General features: G+C 41.7%; 1 protein-coding gene and 1 pseudogene across 1 annotated transcript in view; one reads left to right on the forward strand and one right to left on the reverse strand.

Annotated features, from left to right (window-relative positions):
• The first annotated feature begins 3,142 nt into the window (after positions 1–3,142).
• DNAJC3 (DnaJ heat shock protein family (Hsp40) member C3) overlaps positions 3,143–17,289 on the forward strand; it is an 89,642-nt gene continuing 75,495 nt past the window's right edge. The window contains exon 1 of the mRNA XM_047859385.1: positions 3,143–3,370. Within this exon, the coding sequence (XP_047715341.1) occupies positions 3,289–3,370 (82 nt within the window). The 5' untranslated portion in view covers positions 3,143–3,288. The remainder of the gene's footprint in view (positions 3,371–17,289) is intronic.
• On the reverse strand, positions 10,518–10,787 carry LOC125165909 (guanine nucleotide-binding protein G(I)/G(S)/G(O) subunit gamma-5-like; annotated as a pseudogene).

Below are 17,289 nucleotides of genomic sequence, written 5' to 3' on the forward strand. Positions count from 1 at the left end.
AGCTTTTTTCACTTAGCATAATCTTCTTCAGAGTTCATTGATGTTGTAACGTGTATCAGTACTTTATTCCTTGTTTATAGTCAAACAATATTTTTTTGAATGGATTTAGCACAGTTTACCCACTCTCTTGTTGATAGGCACCTGAACTGTTTCTACTTTTGATTATGTAAGTTAGGAATGTCCGTGTAACAAGATTTTGTGTGAACATGTTTTCAATCCTCTTAACTATATATCTAGGAGTGGAATTGCTGGGTCATATGGTAAGTGGAGATTTAACATTTTGATGTTTGTTTTCTAAAGTGGCTGTGCCATTATACATTCTCAATAACAATATGTGAAAATCCCCATTTCTCCATATCCTCACCAACTCTTGGTTATAGCCATTCTATCAAGTATGAAGTGGTACCTCATTGTGGTTTTGAATTGAATTTCCCTAATGGCTAATGATTTGGACTATCTTTTTATGTACTTATTGACCATTTACATATATTCTTTTGAAAAATGCCTATTCAGATTCTTTGCGTATTCAATTGGGTTGTCTTTTTATTCTTGAGTTGTAAAAGGATATAGATATATATATGTATATATATATATATATATATATATATATATATACACTTTTTTTTTTGGATACAATTCCCTTATCAAATCTACAATTTGCATTTTTTTCTTCCATCTTGTGTATTGTCTTTTCATTTTCTTGGTGTGCTTTGAAGCACAAGGAATCTAAATTTTTATGAAATCCCCTTTAATTATTCCTCTGTGCTTGTGTTTTTGGTGTTGTATCTAAGAACCCTTTACTTAATCCAAGAACATGGAGATTTACTACTATCTTCTTTTATGAGTTTTATAGATTTTATACTTTATGGTCTAAGTAGGGAAGGGGTCCAACTCCATTCTTCTGCACATGGATCATTTGTTGAAGTGACTACCTTTGCCCCATTGAATTGTCTTGGCATCTTTGTTGAAATCACCAGGCCACAAAAGGAAGTTCATCATACCATGTAGACAGCTTTGTAATTGATACGTTATTTCCTTTATTGTCCATTTTGACATTATCTGTCCTTTAATTATTGTGTTTATAAGATTAAATGCAATTGTTTCTATGCTTGGAGTTAGATGTAAGGATATAATTTAGATATGAGATAGATATTAATATCTATAAGTATATTAGATTTAAACATTTAGATATCTAGATATTCATATATATAAATCTATAGACATAAAATCTGGAAAAAATAAAGTCCTTATGATTTGTTATCATATTTTCACAAGAAACCTTTATAAAGACATTGACTATTAGAATTCACTTTAGAAAGTTTGTTTTGAAGTTTACCCATTGTATGTAAAACATTTTATCACTAATTTCATATAATCAAAAATCAGAAGGCATAGAACTGTACCAGTTTTTACATTTTTTTATTGAGCTATAATTGACATATAACATTGTATTAGTTGTAGGTGTACAATGATTTGATATGTGCACATATTACAAAATAATTATAGGTTTAGTTACTATCCATCACTATAGTTACAATTTTTTTCTTGTGATGAGAACTTTTAACATCTGCTTTCTTAGCAACTTTCACATATACAATACGGTATTGTTACTTTTTCAAATTCAGTATTATTAACTATACTGTCCATGTTGTACATTATATTCACAGGACTTATCTTGTAACTGGATGTTTGAAACTTTTGACCACCTTTGACAACCACCAATTTGTTCTCTGTATCTGAGTTTTTTAGATTCCACATACAAGATCATATAGTATTTATTTTTCTTTGACTTCTTTCACTTAGCATAATGCTCACAAGGTCCACCCATGTTGTTGCAAATGGCAGGATTTCCTTTTTTATGGCTAAATAATACTCATGCAGGCATGCCACATTTTCTTTATCCATTAATTCATCTGTTAATGGTGCTTAGATTGTTTCCATGTCTTGGCTATTGTAAGTAGTGGTGCAATGAACATGGGGTGGCCACACAGCTGTTTAAAAAAACCAATATTAATTCATTACAACTGTCCAAAGATTCATCTATTATCAATATTACATGAACGTTTTATTTATTTAATACTCAGTTGTATACTTATTGGTAAAGTAAGAAGTTTATGCTTGACAATAAACACAGAACAGCATTACTGTTGTACTCCACCTAAAACATCACTGATGTACAGCTTGCGAGCTGGATTGTGTTGGGGACACCAGAGAAAGTGGCTTTGAACAAAACTTAACGCTAAAGCGAGTAACTTGAATCTTATCTTGTTCAGCTTCCTATCTCTCTTGCTGAGTTTCCTTTGATGAGGACATGATGCAAGATCCTTTCTAACAGGTCTCCCCCCTCACCCCCCTTATGGTTGACGTTGGCTACACTCTCCAGACCCCCTTGCTCTCTTAGCAGCTGTGCCTCCCTGGTTGTTTCTTCACAGAATCTTCCAGAATTGTTCTCTTTTCTGGGCACGCTGGTCCGCTGGCCAGTGGTGGGGAGGGGGTTCCGGGCTTCCAAACCATTCTCGCGGGCCTCGGGTCACTAACGTACTTCTGCCCGGCTGTCCCCGAAATGCTCCCGGCCCCACCAGCTCACCCTCCTCTACCGAGCCCGGGCCTCTGGCCGTTTCTCGAGCACTCTTCAGAGGAGTCTGTACTCGTTCCCAGACGCTCGGCTGGAGGTAGCAGGCTCTGAGAATCCTGCAGTTCGCCGGTCCATTCCGAGACCTCTACTCCAGGCGCTCGGACTTCCTGGGACCTGGCTTGGCCTTCTCATTGCGGGCGCGGCGGCTTCACCTAGCTGGCCAAACAGCACACCGGAAAACCTCCTCCTCACTAACCTCCGGCTCCCGGAGCGACCCTAAAAGGCTTCCGCGGCCTGCGCATGCGGACTCGGCGGCCGCCACACAGCCGCCCCGGCCGCCTCCCTCCCGCCGGCCGCGGCTGTTTGGAGCTCCCTGACAGCTCCACGACCAGCGGACGCAGCCTCGTCTTGTGCCTCCACGTTGTCCTATCAGAGACGGGGCGGGGCGGCGGCCCCCGCAGCCTATCAGCGCGAACCACGATCCCGGCGAGCCCGGTAGGCGCGGGGCCAGGAAGAAGGCGATTGGGCGGCGGCGGCGCTCGGGGCGTAGCGTCGCCCGGACCCCGCCCACCGCTGCCTTCCTCTCCTGGGCGCCAGCTGCGGCTTAGGCCTGAGCGAGAGCCGACGGCGGGCGGGCGCAGCTGCACCCTGAGCGCCGGCGGGGCTGGTGGGCCCCGCACCCTCTCTCCTCCTTACTGTCCGCGCCCTTGGACATGGTGGCCCCCGGCTCTGTGACCAGCCGGCTGGGCTCGGTGTTCCCCTTCCTGTTGGTCCTGGTGGACCTGCAGTACGAAGGTGAGTCCTTCCCTGCTCTGGCCGGGGAAGCGGGCGCCCGGGCCAAGCCCCCTGGCGCTACCCCGTCTGCGTCCCGGCGCGAGTCTTCCGGCGGCCGGGGCCGCGGGGCGGGCATCGGGGACTCCGCGCGGACCGGCTGGGCCTGAGCCCGCCCCGGGGCGGGGGCCGGCGCTGGGTTCCGGGTTTGTCCGGGGACGGGGTGGTGGGACTGGCGGGCCGCCGGGCGGGGACGGCGGGTTTGGAGGGAGGAGCGGGACCGGAGGGGGTCGAGGGGGTCTAGGGGAGCGGGGCACCCGGCAGCGACTTCGGGAGTGTCCTGGGACGCGGAGTCTGGAGCAGCCGTCGGGCCCCGGCCTCGCTTGGGACCCTCGCTTGGCGCCTGGAGACACTTGGTCAGTGGTGCTGGGAGGAGGCAGTAAAGGTGGCCAAAGGGGAGGCTTCTTTCGTTTTGGAGTTCCGGGGGGAGGGAGCAGTGTGTCCGGCCGCGTGAAGCGGTGGGGGGGACTGTTGACCGTAAAAAGTTGAGTAACCATCGCACTCCTGTACTCTGCGGTGGATAGAAGTTGTTTGGTTGTTGCCGGTGCTGGAATTCAAGGTCCCGGAGGGCAAGGCACAAAGTTTGTGGTTTTACTATGCTCAGGATGGTGTCCTTCTACTTAGTTTTCCTTTTTCCGAGTTCTCTTGGGGGGGAAAAGGCCCCCTTAAAGGTGCAAACGCTTAAATTTCGCTTGGGTCCTACAGATTGGAGTGTTGGTTACTCTAACAATAGCAAAAGTAGAGGGCTGTCCCATCCTAGAGGTCAGCGAGTGGAGTAAGAATTAAAGTTGAAGGTGCCAGTTGAACTAATGCTTCCAGCCTGGTGACTGTGACAAATAATTGGGCATAATGACCTATTACAGTCACTGATCTACTTTCATTCCTATGCAAAGGGCTAGTAGTCAAGGGGTCACACATTTCAGTATGAGACTTAATGTTAGATTTAGAGGAAGTGAGGAGCTGAAGTTGGGACTTGTTTATGGTAAAATCCCCTCAAAATTCTCAACTTCATTGATGTTGTTCTCCTGGTGAGCATATTCTTTTCTGAACCCCAAATCCGAACATATAGCATGACAACACTGGGACAAAGAATTTGACATTCGTATTGCGCCAGTCTAGGAAGTTGAGATTTGAATGCCTGGACCACTTTTAATATGGGTCATGTACCTATTCCAGTTCTCTTGCATTTTCTAATGCTAACCCTCCCCCGCCCCAGTGTCACATTTATGTCCAGTTACTACTGGTGGTTTATTTTGACCACTTAAGAGAAAGTTGCCTATGTTCCATTTAATGCTTTTTTTTTTTTTTTTTTAAATGAAAGTGCACACTTCTATGTGATTTTCTTTTCCTGCTAGCTTTTGGACTACCTTTTTGGAATTGCTGTTCTGTATATCGTTCTGTAAGACTTTTTTTTTTTTAAGTTTATTTATTTATTTTGAGAGAGAGAGAGGAGGGGCAGAGAGAGAGGGGGAGAGAGAGAATCCCTAGCAGGCTCCACACTGTCAGTGCGGGCCTGACGTGGACTGAAACTCCTGAACTGTGAGATCTGAGTCACCCAGGTGCCCCTGGTTCTGTAGAACTCTTAATATTTCATTTCCCTCCTACAGTATTTTCCAGAAGGAAAACTTTGTTAGGGAGTTTTTCTGTATAGGAGGCATTGGTGACAGTTCTCAGAGGAAAGCCAGAGTGCTGTTTTTCAGGAGCATTGTCTGTATGAGGGTAACAGGGACTTGGTACAGGTGGCAGGGAAGAAAGGGAAAAGACGTGAAATTTATTAAAGGTCTGTGTGCCAGGCACCTTTCTATGAGTGATCTCTTACGGAGGTATTTGATACTATTCCTCCTTTACAGATGCATTTAATTAAGTGTAGCTATAAGGTCACAGAGCTGTTAAATCTAAGAGCCATAAGTTAAGCTCAGTTTTTCGACTCTGAAGTTCATCTTGTGTGCAGGCTGGAGGCAGAAGTTAAGTGGCTGACAGTATCATGTGGGCCCAAACATTTGTAACTGGTGGCAGCTGGGAAAAATCAGCATTTTGTTTGTGTTTTTTTTGGCCACTGGCAGTAATGAACAGAAAGTTGATTTCCTGGCATGTTTAGAAGTGGTCCCCAAACTTGAGTGTGCATCAGAAGCTGCCTGGAGGGCTTTTAAAAAGTGAGTGCTGGGTTCCCCTACCAGTGTTTCTGATTCAGTAGGTCTGGGTGGAACCTGAAATTTTGCATTTCTAAAAAGAAATCACTGGTGAGAATCACTGGTCTAACAAGACATATAGAGGAGTAGATTAGGTGTCTCCATGTACCAGACACTAAATTTGGTGATGAGGATATAAAGATAAGAAAACCTCTTACCTGAATTGGCAAACTGTTAGCTCCTGTTTTCCAAAATAAGTTGTGTTTGGTTTCAGTAACCTCAGAGTCCTTCAGGGGGATTTAAGTCTGAGGTTCGGAGGGAGAGGAACCCAAGGAGAAGGGTGTGAGAAGAGTGAGTGTGAAGCAACGAGAGCTGCATGTGACAGAGAGGGTCACCAGTAATTGGCTTAGTTGGCCTAGTTTCTTCCGTACTTAAAAATACTCGTCTTTGGTTTTTTCTAGGCTTTTCTGTTAATTGTAATCCAAAGAAAGAAACTATGTAGCAGTCTTATGAATTGAAAGATTACATCTCTTAGCACCCCCTTTTATTTATTTATTTTTTTCAACATTTATTTATTTTTGGGACAGAGAGAGACAGAGCATGAACGGAGGAGGGGCAGACAGAGAGGGAGACACAGAATCGGAAACAGGCTCCAGGCTCTGAGCCATCAGCCCAGAGCCCGACGCGGGGCTCGAACTCACGGACCGCGAGATCGTGACCTGGCTGAAGTCGGACGCTTAACCGACTGCGCCACCCAGGCGCCCCAGCACCCCCTTTTAAAAAGGCCCTTGAAAGAAAGAAGTCTAAAGCACTAGGTTAGGAGTAGAATTTTTGGAACAGAAAGAAAACTTTAGTAGTGTCTAGTATTCTCATGTTACAGATAACGTAGCTATTTTAATTCTTTGCTAATGGTTTGTTCTGTTTCAATGGGAGCACAGCCTGGGAACCAAACTTTCTTTTAACTCTTTTTCTTACTAACATGCTACTGGGACTCAATTTTTCTTTATTTCACTGAACTGACCTGACTAAACTGTTTATTTGGCCATAGGAAAAGAATAGTTGGAAAGTTTTAAGTATAAGTGATATTGATAACTTCTATATTCACCTAACCTACTGAAAGTATGTTTTGTCTTCTCTAGGATTTTCTGACATTATTTAAATTCGGAAAGAAAAGATAAAGCAGGGAAAATGAGTGACTTTAAGTAATATATATACATTAAGTATTTATTTATTTTTATTTTTTTTAATGTTTATTTTTGAGAGAGAGAGAGCGTGCGCGTGCAAGAGCGTGAGCAGGGGAGGGGCAGAAAGAGGCAGACACAATCCAAAGCAGGCCCCAGGCTATCAGCACAGAGCCTGACGCTGGGCTCCAACTCATGAGCTTAGAGATCATGATCTGAGGTGAAGTTGGACGCTTAACTGACTGAGCCACCCAGGCGCCCCTATACCAAGTATTTTAGCAGGTGGTCAGATAGCTTCTAGAATTATTTTAATGCAATATGCTGTAGTTAGTAGTGTAAAAGTTCCAATTTACTTGACTAGTTATCGTTTGCTGAACAAGAGCCTGAAATGCAGTTTTGATTCTGTGGGACAGGTTGTTCTCTGATGGGATTCTTTGTAGTAATTATTAGGCTTTATTTTCTCATATGAAGTGAATTAATTGTGGTTAAGTTGAATTTCTAGTGTCATGGTTTTCCTTTGATTAATGTCCAGCAGTTTATCTTTGTTCATATGGAAGTATCATGGGAACCCAGTCACCTGCTTTTTAGAACTAAAACATTTCAATTATAGATTTATTTTTCTTCCAAGATCTTTAGAAAGCTGTTTTTAAAAAATTTTGTTTATTTTTTGTTTTGTTTTGTAAATCTGATGAGTTTGTGTCATTTGGAGTTCTGGATATGGGAAAGACTCATTTAATCAGTCAGCAGAGGCTTACACTGTAGTGCTTTCTGATGAGATACACATAGTGTGGAACTCACAGTTTTTGTCATCGAGCTTACCGACCACTTGGGGGTATAAGGCATGCTTTGTAAAGCATATATATTCTTTTCCCTTCTTTCTCAGTTTAGATTTAGTGGTCCATCTTGTAGTTGCTCTATTGAAAACAGCCTTTAATTTCCTTGCTTCTGTATTATTTTGTCTTACTCACTTGGCAAAATTTAACACCTCTTCAGTCCAACTTGGCAGACTTGTTTGTTGTACCTCAGCGTTGAACATGGCTGGAGAAAAATGGAGATAACCTTGCTGACTGGTTTCATTTTAAGCACATAATCTCAATTTCAAATGCATATGCAATACTGCCAACATTCCTACAATTGCCTTGTGTGTCTGTTCTTGAAAATCTGCATTTCAAACCTTTTCTTTCCTTAAATCTCCAATGTAACCCTCCTTTCCTCCCTTCCTTTACCTTATTCTCTTAGAACGTGTCGTTGTTTGAGAAAATGAAGGCCATCACAGGGTAGTTTCCTTTTCTTTCTTCCACTAAAGGCACTCACTAGCTTACGTGTATCTGTACCCAGTTTGCTACTTTTCTTATGTTAAAATGGATAAAGCTTCTCTATTCCTGGCAAAATCCAATTCGTATACTTAATGTCCTGGATTCCATTTTCTCTCATCTTCTGAAAGTATTGCTCCTATAGTTATCGTTTTTCTCCTGCGTCATCACTTTGTTCCTCTCTGTGGGATCCTTGACATCAGCACTCCCAAGATGCCGTAGTGTTTCCATCCTAAACTGTTCTTTGATGTAGTGTGTCCCTTCAGCTACTGAACTGTATCTTTGCTTCTCTGGACAGCAGGACTTTGAAGAGTTGTTGATAGTCTCTATTTCCTCCTCTTCTGTTCTCTCTTCAACACGTTACTCCGCTGATAACTGCAGAGCCTTACATATCAGACTCTTATTTACTTACACCTATTTCGTCCTAATCTTCCCCTCATCGTTAGGCTCCCACCACACAACTTCTTTTACTTCCAAATGCCAACCTCATTTCTGACTGAGAGTCTTGATTCTTGCTGTTCCCACGGTTTGGAAAGCTTCATACGAGGTCTTCAAATGAATGTTCGTATTTCAGAGCGGCCTGACATACTATGTTAAAAAACATGCTCTCCTTCAGTTAATAGTCTCTGTTTACTTTTTTGAATTTTCTTCATAAAATTTCACATTGTCTGAATTACCTCGTTTACTTTTCTTGCCTGTTATCTCAAGAATATAAGCTTTGTGGAAAGAGCTCTTATCTCTGTACCTAAAACATGTTGAGAGGAAGTAGATTAAATATTTTTTAAATTGGTGAGTGAAGTTGGCTGAGATTTTGTTTGTTCGTTTGTTTTTTGTTCTGTTTTGTTTTTGCAAGGACTCTTCATACTTATTTTCTACATTCCTTGAGCAGGGGATCACATCACAACATTTATACCTTCACAGTTAATTGAAGCAAAGACAGACAATGTCCACTGAAATTGAGCAAACCTGGTTACAATAGATTTTATTTTCCAAGTTCATCTAAGGAAGATTTCGGTGCAGACATTTAGTTCAGATGTATTACACAACTACTCAGCCTTTTTTCCTTTCATTTTGGCTGAACCACTTTTTAGGTCATAATGACTTTAGGGTTTCCAGCTCAGTGTATTTTTATTGAAACCCTTTTGTCATTGGTCCTTAGTTGACTATGGAATTGCTAAGATAATGCACTTCTTGCTCTTTCTGTGGCCAGTTTCCACTTTTTCTGTGTTTCTGCCATGAGACTTCTTTCAGACTCTGCCCCCCTCTTGCTTGCATCTTGGATTCAGATCAGATCTTTTATAGACCGTATTTTGTCCTTTTTTTTTTTGGCCTCATGTGCCTTTTTAGAATGACCTTTGGGTTTTCCTCATCCCTAACATTTTTTTTTCTTCCCTTTTAAAGATTTTATTTTTAAGTAATCTCTACACTCAATATGGGGCTTGAACCTACAACTCCAAGATCAAGAGTTCCATGCCGTACTTACTGAGCCAGCCAGAGGTCCCTCTCATCTCTCACATTCTAAGTGCTCCAACCTGAATAGCTACCCTGGGCTTGCTTCTGGCCCTGTCACCTGGCCTTAGCTTGAACCTTAGTATCTTTGACCCTAGTTGTTGCCTTTTTTGTTCTTGTTCTTCAGTCTTGATTGTGATTCTCACCACATCATATTCTTTTTTTTTTTTTTTTAATTTTTTTTAAACGTTTATTTATTTTTGAGACAGAGACAGAGCATGAACGGGGGAGGGGCAGAGAGAGAGGGAGACACAGAATCCGAAGCAGGCTCCAGGCTCTGAGCCATCAGCCCAGAGCCCGACGCGGGGCTCGAACCCACGGACCGTGAGATCGTGACCTGAGCTGAAGTCGGACGCTTAACCGTCTGAACCACCCAGGTGCCCCACCACATCATATTCTTAACCCCTCAACTTTACATTTCTTAAAATTCTTTAATTTTGCTCTTCAAAATATGATGGATTTCAGTACTAACTTCATTGAAGGACTTAACTACTCTACCTTTTTTCTTATGCTTCCTGTATATTTTGCTGACCTATGGTTATGCTCATCTAAGGAGGAACCTATTGTTTCATGCTGATTAGGCAATGGCATGATGTTTGGTTGCCTAATCAGAAAACAGGAGATAGCTTGTTACCACTGCCACTGTATGTGGCAAAGGAATAAAAAGTATCCATGGCTGAAAATAGGGTTGAGATACTACAAAAACAGCCATGATTTATAAATAATTTTTTCTTTTTACATATTAGTGTCTTTATGAATCTTTGGTAGCATCAGTTTGATTTGGTAATTGTTATCACATATTATATATTACACTAAGTATTTTGTTGTATGCTGCTGCCAGTGTATGTAAAATATACATATTCTTGTGAAATAGAAATTTATGAAAATGCAGAGAGATTGTTAAGGATTGACAAAAGTAGAATTTTAGTATGGCATATGTTTAGGGATAAGCTTTTCTACAGGCTTCAAATGTAGTGCTCCTTTGAATATTCACTGGTTCATGAAAAGTGGGTTAGAAAACCATCCACAGATTTCATTTTTCTACCAAAAGGAACAGACCTTCTGGGGTCTGAAGGGATTCCTACTTGAAGTTACTCTGGTTAGCAGGGGATTGTGTTGAACCTTGTAGAGACAGAATTGTTTCAAATCTGCAGCCACTTGAGAAAACTTCACAAGCTTGCACTCCTGCTTCCAAGGGAGCTGTTGAACCCCTTGCTTCATAGCCACAACCAGTGGAGGAACCAGACATTGGATTTTATTATTATGATGAGTTGTGATACATTTAAGAAGGAAGATAGTTACATCAGTCAGTGAATATTGAGTGTCCACTGTGGGCAAGGTACTGGATTAAGTGATATAAAGAAGAAAAGATGGTTTCTTTTCTCAAACTTGCTTTTTACCTGGGTTGGGTTCTCAGGGGTTGTGAGAGGCCAGCAAACTGTGAAGGTCAGTAATTGAGACAGTGGTATTGCAACTTAAACTCATGTACTTTTGAGTGTGGAGATGTCATAGGAGCACAGAAGGGGCTTTCTCCCACCGACCCTCTCACTGCAGTAGTTAGGGGAGGTCTCACAAAGGAGCCAGCATGTGAGGACGGAATCCTGTTGGGGTAGAAATATCCCAGGGGGCAAGTGGGAAAGTCCTTTTCATGGAACAGCAAGTGCAAAGGGATGTGGCATGAGAACAGAGTCTCTTCAGGGAAGTACAACCAGTTCATGCTGATACAGGAGTGTAAAGTAAGAGGTGGAGGAGTGGTCATGATGAGACTGGACACACATCATGGGATCTGATCACGAAGGGTCTTGTTTGCCTTCAGAGCTGAAGGGGTTTATTTTTATTTTTGTTTTTTAAAAGTTTTTCTTTTCTTTTCTTTTTTTAATTAAGTAAGCTTCATGCCCAGTGTGGAGCTCAACATGGGGCTTGAACTCATGACCCTGGGATCAAGAGTCAGCTGCTTAACTGACTGAGCCACCCAGACACCCCAGTTCTGAAAGGGTTTAGATTGAACTTAGCCAGCGATGTGAAAATACCGCATCCTTTTTATTAGGAGTGCGTTTTTGAGGGATCACTTTGGCAGCAGCATGGGGGGCTGGATTTGGAAGAAGGTGCGAGAAGATCCCAGTTAGAAGGCACACCACCTCTTGCAGGGAGAAAGGCGCCTATGCAACAACCTTTATGCTGTGGCAGGGTCTGTTAGGGAGACGTGACCAAGGTGCACTGAAGGCATAATCATTCTTTCTGGATGATTGGAGAGGGCCACAGAAAATTCTTGTAGAGGAGGTGGTATTTACTTATCACATTAAATAGAAATTATATTGGACAAAATTGTAACGTAATAAAGATCTGAGTTTCATTTAGAAGGGACAGAGAAATGCTGGATACCTCTTGTAATCCTAGAAGGTGAGAGAAATTTAGTTTGAAGAGTAACTTAACTTTTGGGGTGAGAGTAAGGCATAACTTTTTTGGAGGGTATATACCAAATTAAATTTATCTGAGGGAACAGTACAAATGAAATAACTTAAGTGGAAGTGTTGGTATAGTTTACAGAAAAGTTAAAGGTAACCTCAGCGTGCATGCTTATCTTTGGTGACCAGGGAAGTCAACCTCATGACTATGTGAAGCCAGCCTAAGGCTTAGCTGCCATTGTTACTTGTCTCCCAGGATGTGCTTATCAAAGAGATACTCTGCCATACCAATTCTGGGGCCCCCATGTTTTGATGGATTTCACCTGCTCATTCAGGTAATAAATGTCAGTGAAGTCACATAAGTAGCGGTCATTTTTGTCAGTGACCAGTTTGTGCAGTATTGTGCATTCAGTAGTGACAGATTTATGCGTTTTTCCAAGGTAACACTTGCACACTCTATTGCCTTCAGCCAGCTCTCTCACTTACCATGGTTTAGTTTCTTGATATCCTGAAAGATTTGAGATTTGGTCACCTGGTTGGTTCTGCAGCTTCCTCAGCATCTTAGCATGTTTCCTCTCTTGAGATTGGAGAAGAAAATATCTGACAAAGTTCTTCAAAGCCACACCATTGAGGTCAAAGTAGTAAGGCATGGAGGCAGAAGTAGGTAGAAGTAGGAGTCAGAGAGCTCCAGGTTGATCTGGCAGTTGATGGTGGTCCCTGGTTCCTGGTTGTAGTTATGGCACACCTGCGAGGGTAGCCAAGGAGGGTTCTTCTAAGGGCACTGTGGGGAGGTGGTGGAGAGTCAGTTGGGTGTTGAATTCTGTTCCTTCCAACCACTGTGAAAGCAGGAAACCACAATGACTCAGTGAGGAATGTCTGACCCAAAATGACTTGATGGAATAGTTCAAAGAACTTGGCAGATGCATTCCTTGCTTCTCACTAGACCTAGGTTCAAATCAGCCTTGGAGGTTGGAAACCATTGTGCTAAAATGTCATATTAAATGATGGGTCGAGTGAATGAAGCGTACAGGGCTTAGTAACTGCGGGACACCTAGCCTAGATTAGATAGGGAAAAGGATCATGGCCTATGCTGAAAAGAAAGTTGGGCTTTGGAATTGAATCTTGTTTTGACAGATACTGTGAGTCTTCTAGCAGCATGGGTAACTTCTTTAAACCTCAGTTTTCTGAGCTGTAAGAGTATGAAACATGTTTATCTTCTAGGGTTGTTGTGAAAATTAAGTGAAATTATGACACTGAAAGTATCCAGCCCATAGTAGGTTCTTAATTCCTTTTGTGTTACATCTTTCCTGTTAAACATTTTCATAGTTGGATAAGGAAAACATTTTCACTAATAGTTTATCTCATGCCCAAATTTCTTCCCTCCTCAGGCAGTCTGGAATCTTGTATTGAGTACATTGATCTGATCCTCCCTTTGAGAAAATGTATCAGGAAAATGTTTTAAATGAAACCTTCATACTATTTTGAAGACTACCCCCTTCATACCCCCTGCATTTTGAGAATACACAGAATCCCATCGACATGCTCCTGTAATTACTTGAGCCTCCTGTAATGGGCTGGATTGTTCCAGAGTTCACACACAGTGCTTTCACCATTCTTATTTGATTCTTAGTCATTCTCTACTTTAATTTACCATGGCTTCTGTACACACATTTCTCCCTTCATGAGCGATGCACAAATTTTTGTATTTTACACTAGGCACTATAAATGTTTATGGATGGATAGCTTATATTAGAAATTATCTTTTAAAAAATGAAAATGAGCTATCTTTAACTGTTTTAATATTCCACCCCTAATCCCTTAAAGAGATTTAATATAAAATGTTATTGTGGAAAATTGCACACATTTACAAAAGTGGGGAATGGTATATGAACCCCTAGGTACCCATCTCCTAGCTTTAACAGTTACCAACTCATGATTGATCTTATTGCATCTATACCCATGGATTATTTTTAAACCTATCATACATGCTCTCATTTCATTCATAAATATTTTGGAATCTGTAAAAGATAAGGATTGTTTTAAATTTTAGGATCTATATCACCTATATTCTCTGCAGTATCTGATTATAATGCTGTCCCTTTGAACTACACTTAAACAAGTGAGGCAGGGTGTTGTTGTTGTTGTTGTTTTTGGGGGTGGGAGGAATGAAACCATTTTATTGAAGTGCTTGGGGGAAAGGTCCAGGGGTAGGAAGACAATGAGATCTAACATTCTCTGTCCTGTTGGAATCTCCCCAGCTGCACAGTCCTCTGAGAAAGGAGGCAGGGTTATTTTGCTTTTCTTTCCTGACTTAATTGGCTGCTTCGTTGTAAAATATTATATGTATATAGTGTTTGCAAATATTCTTTACAAGAGTTTTCAGTTGCAAGTGATTATTCAATCAGGAACATCTTTCTCAGTTTATTAAGTTTGTACTGTATTAGTACATGAGTACATTTTTACTGGAAAAAGTTAATCTAGGAATATATGTTATATATATATTTTAAGCATAAATGAAATCAGAGTGTATATACTATAATGCAGCTTGCTACCCACCACACTTCTTCACATTCTTGTCTGCCTCTAATCTCTTTTCCACACTGCAGCCAGCAGGGGTCTTTTTAAAATGTAAATCAGGTAGTGAGTTCCTTAGTAAGACCCTTCTAATGATGTGTCTTTGTACTTAGAATAAAATGTAAGTTTCATAACTTGGCCTGAAAGGCCCATTGTGATCTATGTTGCCTGCATCCTCTATCCTTTTTTTTTTTTAATTTTATTATTTTTAAATATTTATTTTGAGAGAGAGAGAGAGCACACATGTGCTTGTGCATGAGCAGGAGAGGGTCAGAGAGAGAGGGAGAGAGAAAATCCCAAACAGGCTCCACCCTACATGGGGCTCTATCTCAGGAACCGTGAGATCATAACCTGAGCTGAATGGGCTCTATCTCAGGAACAATGAGATCATGACCTGAGCCGAAACCAAGAGTCCGAAGTTTGACTGAGCCACTCAGGCACCTGTCCTCTATCCTTCCTAACATGCTGGAGCCTCCTTTCGATTCCTCGAAGGTGAGCTTGGTCCTATCTAAGCCCTTTGCACTTGTTTTGTACTCCTTGTCTGGACATATTTTGGCATTCTGGAGGCACTTGTCATTCAGGATCCTCCCTATCCCCACACCCCTTTGTGTTTTAACTCAAACATTATCTTCTTAGGGAAGACTTATTTGACCCCTTTGTATTAAGTACTCCTCCTTTCCTCTGGCAGTTTGTTATGGCGCTTAGAAATGATTTTATCTTTTTCTCCACTGCTACAGCAATAAATGAATAAATAGTTGGTCTGTTCTGTGTGTTATGAATGCTGCATCCTTTTGAATTTGTAAGAATGGCCATTATATTCATTTTTAGAATTTTTTTATTATTTGTTCCACTAATTATTTCCCCTAAATTCTCTTACTTGGTATTAGTTTCTTAAAGATTGATTTTATGATTATCTTTGTAAATTTTAGAATTGCTCATTGCCAGTGTGAGAGCAGTTTGTGGGAGAAGGCCAATTGTCTGGAGGCTGGGAAATCCAAGGGTCCCTTCCTTTTCCTTGTATTGGAGTTTGGAGCATAAAGGACTGCATCTGCCTCCATGGCACACATTCCCCGGAATGGTGTTTGTATGTGATTTTGCCCACTAACCCTATTCTGTCCTTTCTACATTTTCCCCCTAAGATTTCTGTTTCTCTGATGGCCTTCTTCTTTAAATAAAAATTCCCCCCTCACCCCCAGCAAGGTTATGCATTTATTCTTTAAATAGCTTCTGTAAATTTGAGTATGTTGGGAGGTAGGCTCATGTGCTAGTCCCTGTGGTCCACTTACTTCAAAACATTTTTGATATAAGAGATTTTTTTTTAATGTTTTATTTTATATTTGAGAGAGAGAGAAAGAAGGAGAGAGCGCACGAGCAGGGGAGGGGCAGAGAGACAGAGACAGAATCTGAAGCAGGTTCCAGGCTCTGAGCTGTCAGCAGAGAGCCCAATGTGGGGCTTGAACTCATGAACCATGAGATCATGACCTGAGCCAAAGTCGGATGCTTAACCGACTGAGCCATCCAGGGGCCCCAGTGTAAGAGATTTTTATAAGCCAGTTTTCTCTTTATTGAAAGGATTTAAATTTTTTAAAAACTTGATTTGGGAAAATCTTTTTAAAAAAAAAAATTTTTTTTTCAACGTTTTATTTATTTTTGGGACAGAGAGAGACAGAGCATGAACAGGGGAGGGGCAGAGAGAGAGGGAGACAGAATCCGAAACAGGCTCCAGGCTCTGGGCCATCAGCCCAGAGCCTGACGCGGGGCTCGAACCCACGGACCGCGAGATCGTGACCTGGCTGAAGTCGGACGCTTAACCGACTGCGCCACCCAGGCGCCCCTGGGAAAATCTTAAAAATATACCAAAGTAGAGGGAATAGTATTGTGAGCCAGCTTCAGAATTTATCAACATATGGCCAATCTTATTTCACTTATACTTTCATTTTCCTTTCAAGATTATTTTGAAGTCAGTGCTGTTCTTCATATTATATATTCTGTAAATACTTCAATATGTGGCAGAGATGCCAGTGTAATGTTCAAAAACAGCCTTTCTCCAGAGTCACTGATGGGAACCCTGCCCGCTAGGGCATTCTCATAAATGACTAAAGCCTGAGGGATTCTCCTCATTGCCTCTTTGAGGAAGACCACCCTGTTCATCTCTGTTATGGCCACAGTTTAACACATAGTGTATATTCAGTAACATTTGTTTAATGAAATACCTTGGTTTCCGTAGTCTTCATTATGAAAAGCAGGTTATTTTTGGATATGGTATGGAATTAGGTGGAACTACAGGTGACCCTCACTGTCAGAACGTAACTGGTTTCTGAATCGTTACTGCATAGTGAATTTACAGGGAAATTCTCATTTTTAAAGGGAAAAATAGGGGTGCCTGGTGATGAGGTTTTGGGATGATAGTGGGGTTTGTGGGGTCTGGAGCCGACAGCCAAGAAAGAATTCTTGAAGACATCTTTGGTGCAAAAGCGATTTTATTAAAGCACGGGGATAAGACCCATGGGCAGGAAGAGCTGCTCTGGGACCCTGTGGAGAGACTGCTTATAGAGTTGGGATTTGGTGGGAGGTAATGTCAAGAGGAAGTTTCCAAAGAGATTTTCATCTGCTAAAGAAGACTCACAGGATACTGGAGGCCTAGCTATTGTCAAGCTAAGGTGGTTTTTCCTCTAGCAAAGCATTAGCATTAAGACAGTAGGGAGTTCCTGGAGAAACTCTAGCCTCAGGTAGTTGTTAATGGGTTGCAGGTTATAAGGAAATTTAATTTTA

This window comes from Prionailurus viverrinus, chromosome A1 (assembly GCF_022837055.1).
Source record: "Prionailurus viverrinus isolate Anna chromosome A1, UM_Priviv_1.0, whole genome shotgun sequence".
In the NCBI taxonomy this organism is placed as follows: Eukaryota; Metazoa; Chordata; class Mammalia; order Carnivora; family Felidae; genus Prionailurus; species Prionailurus viverrinus.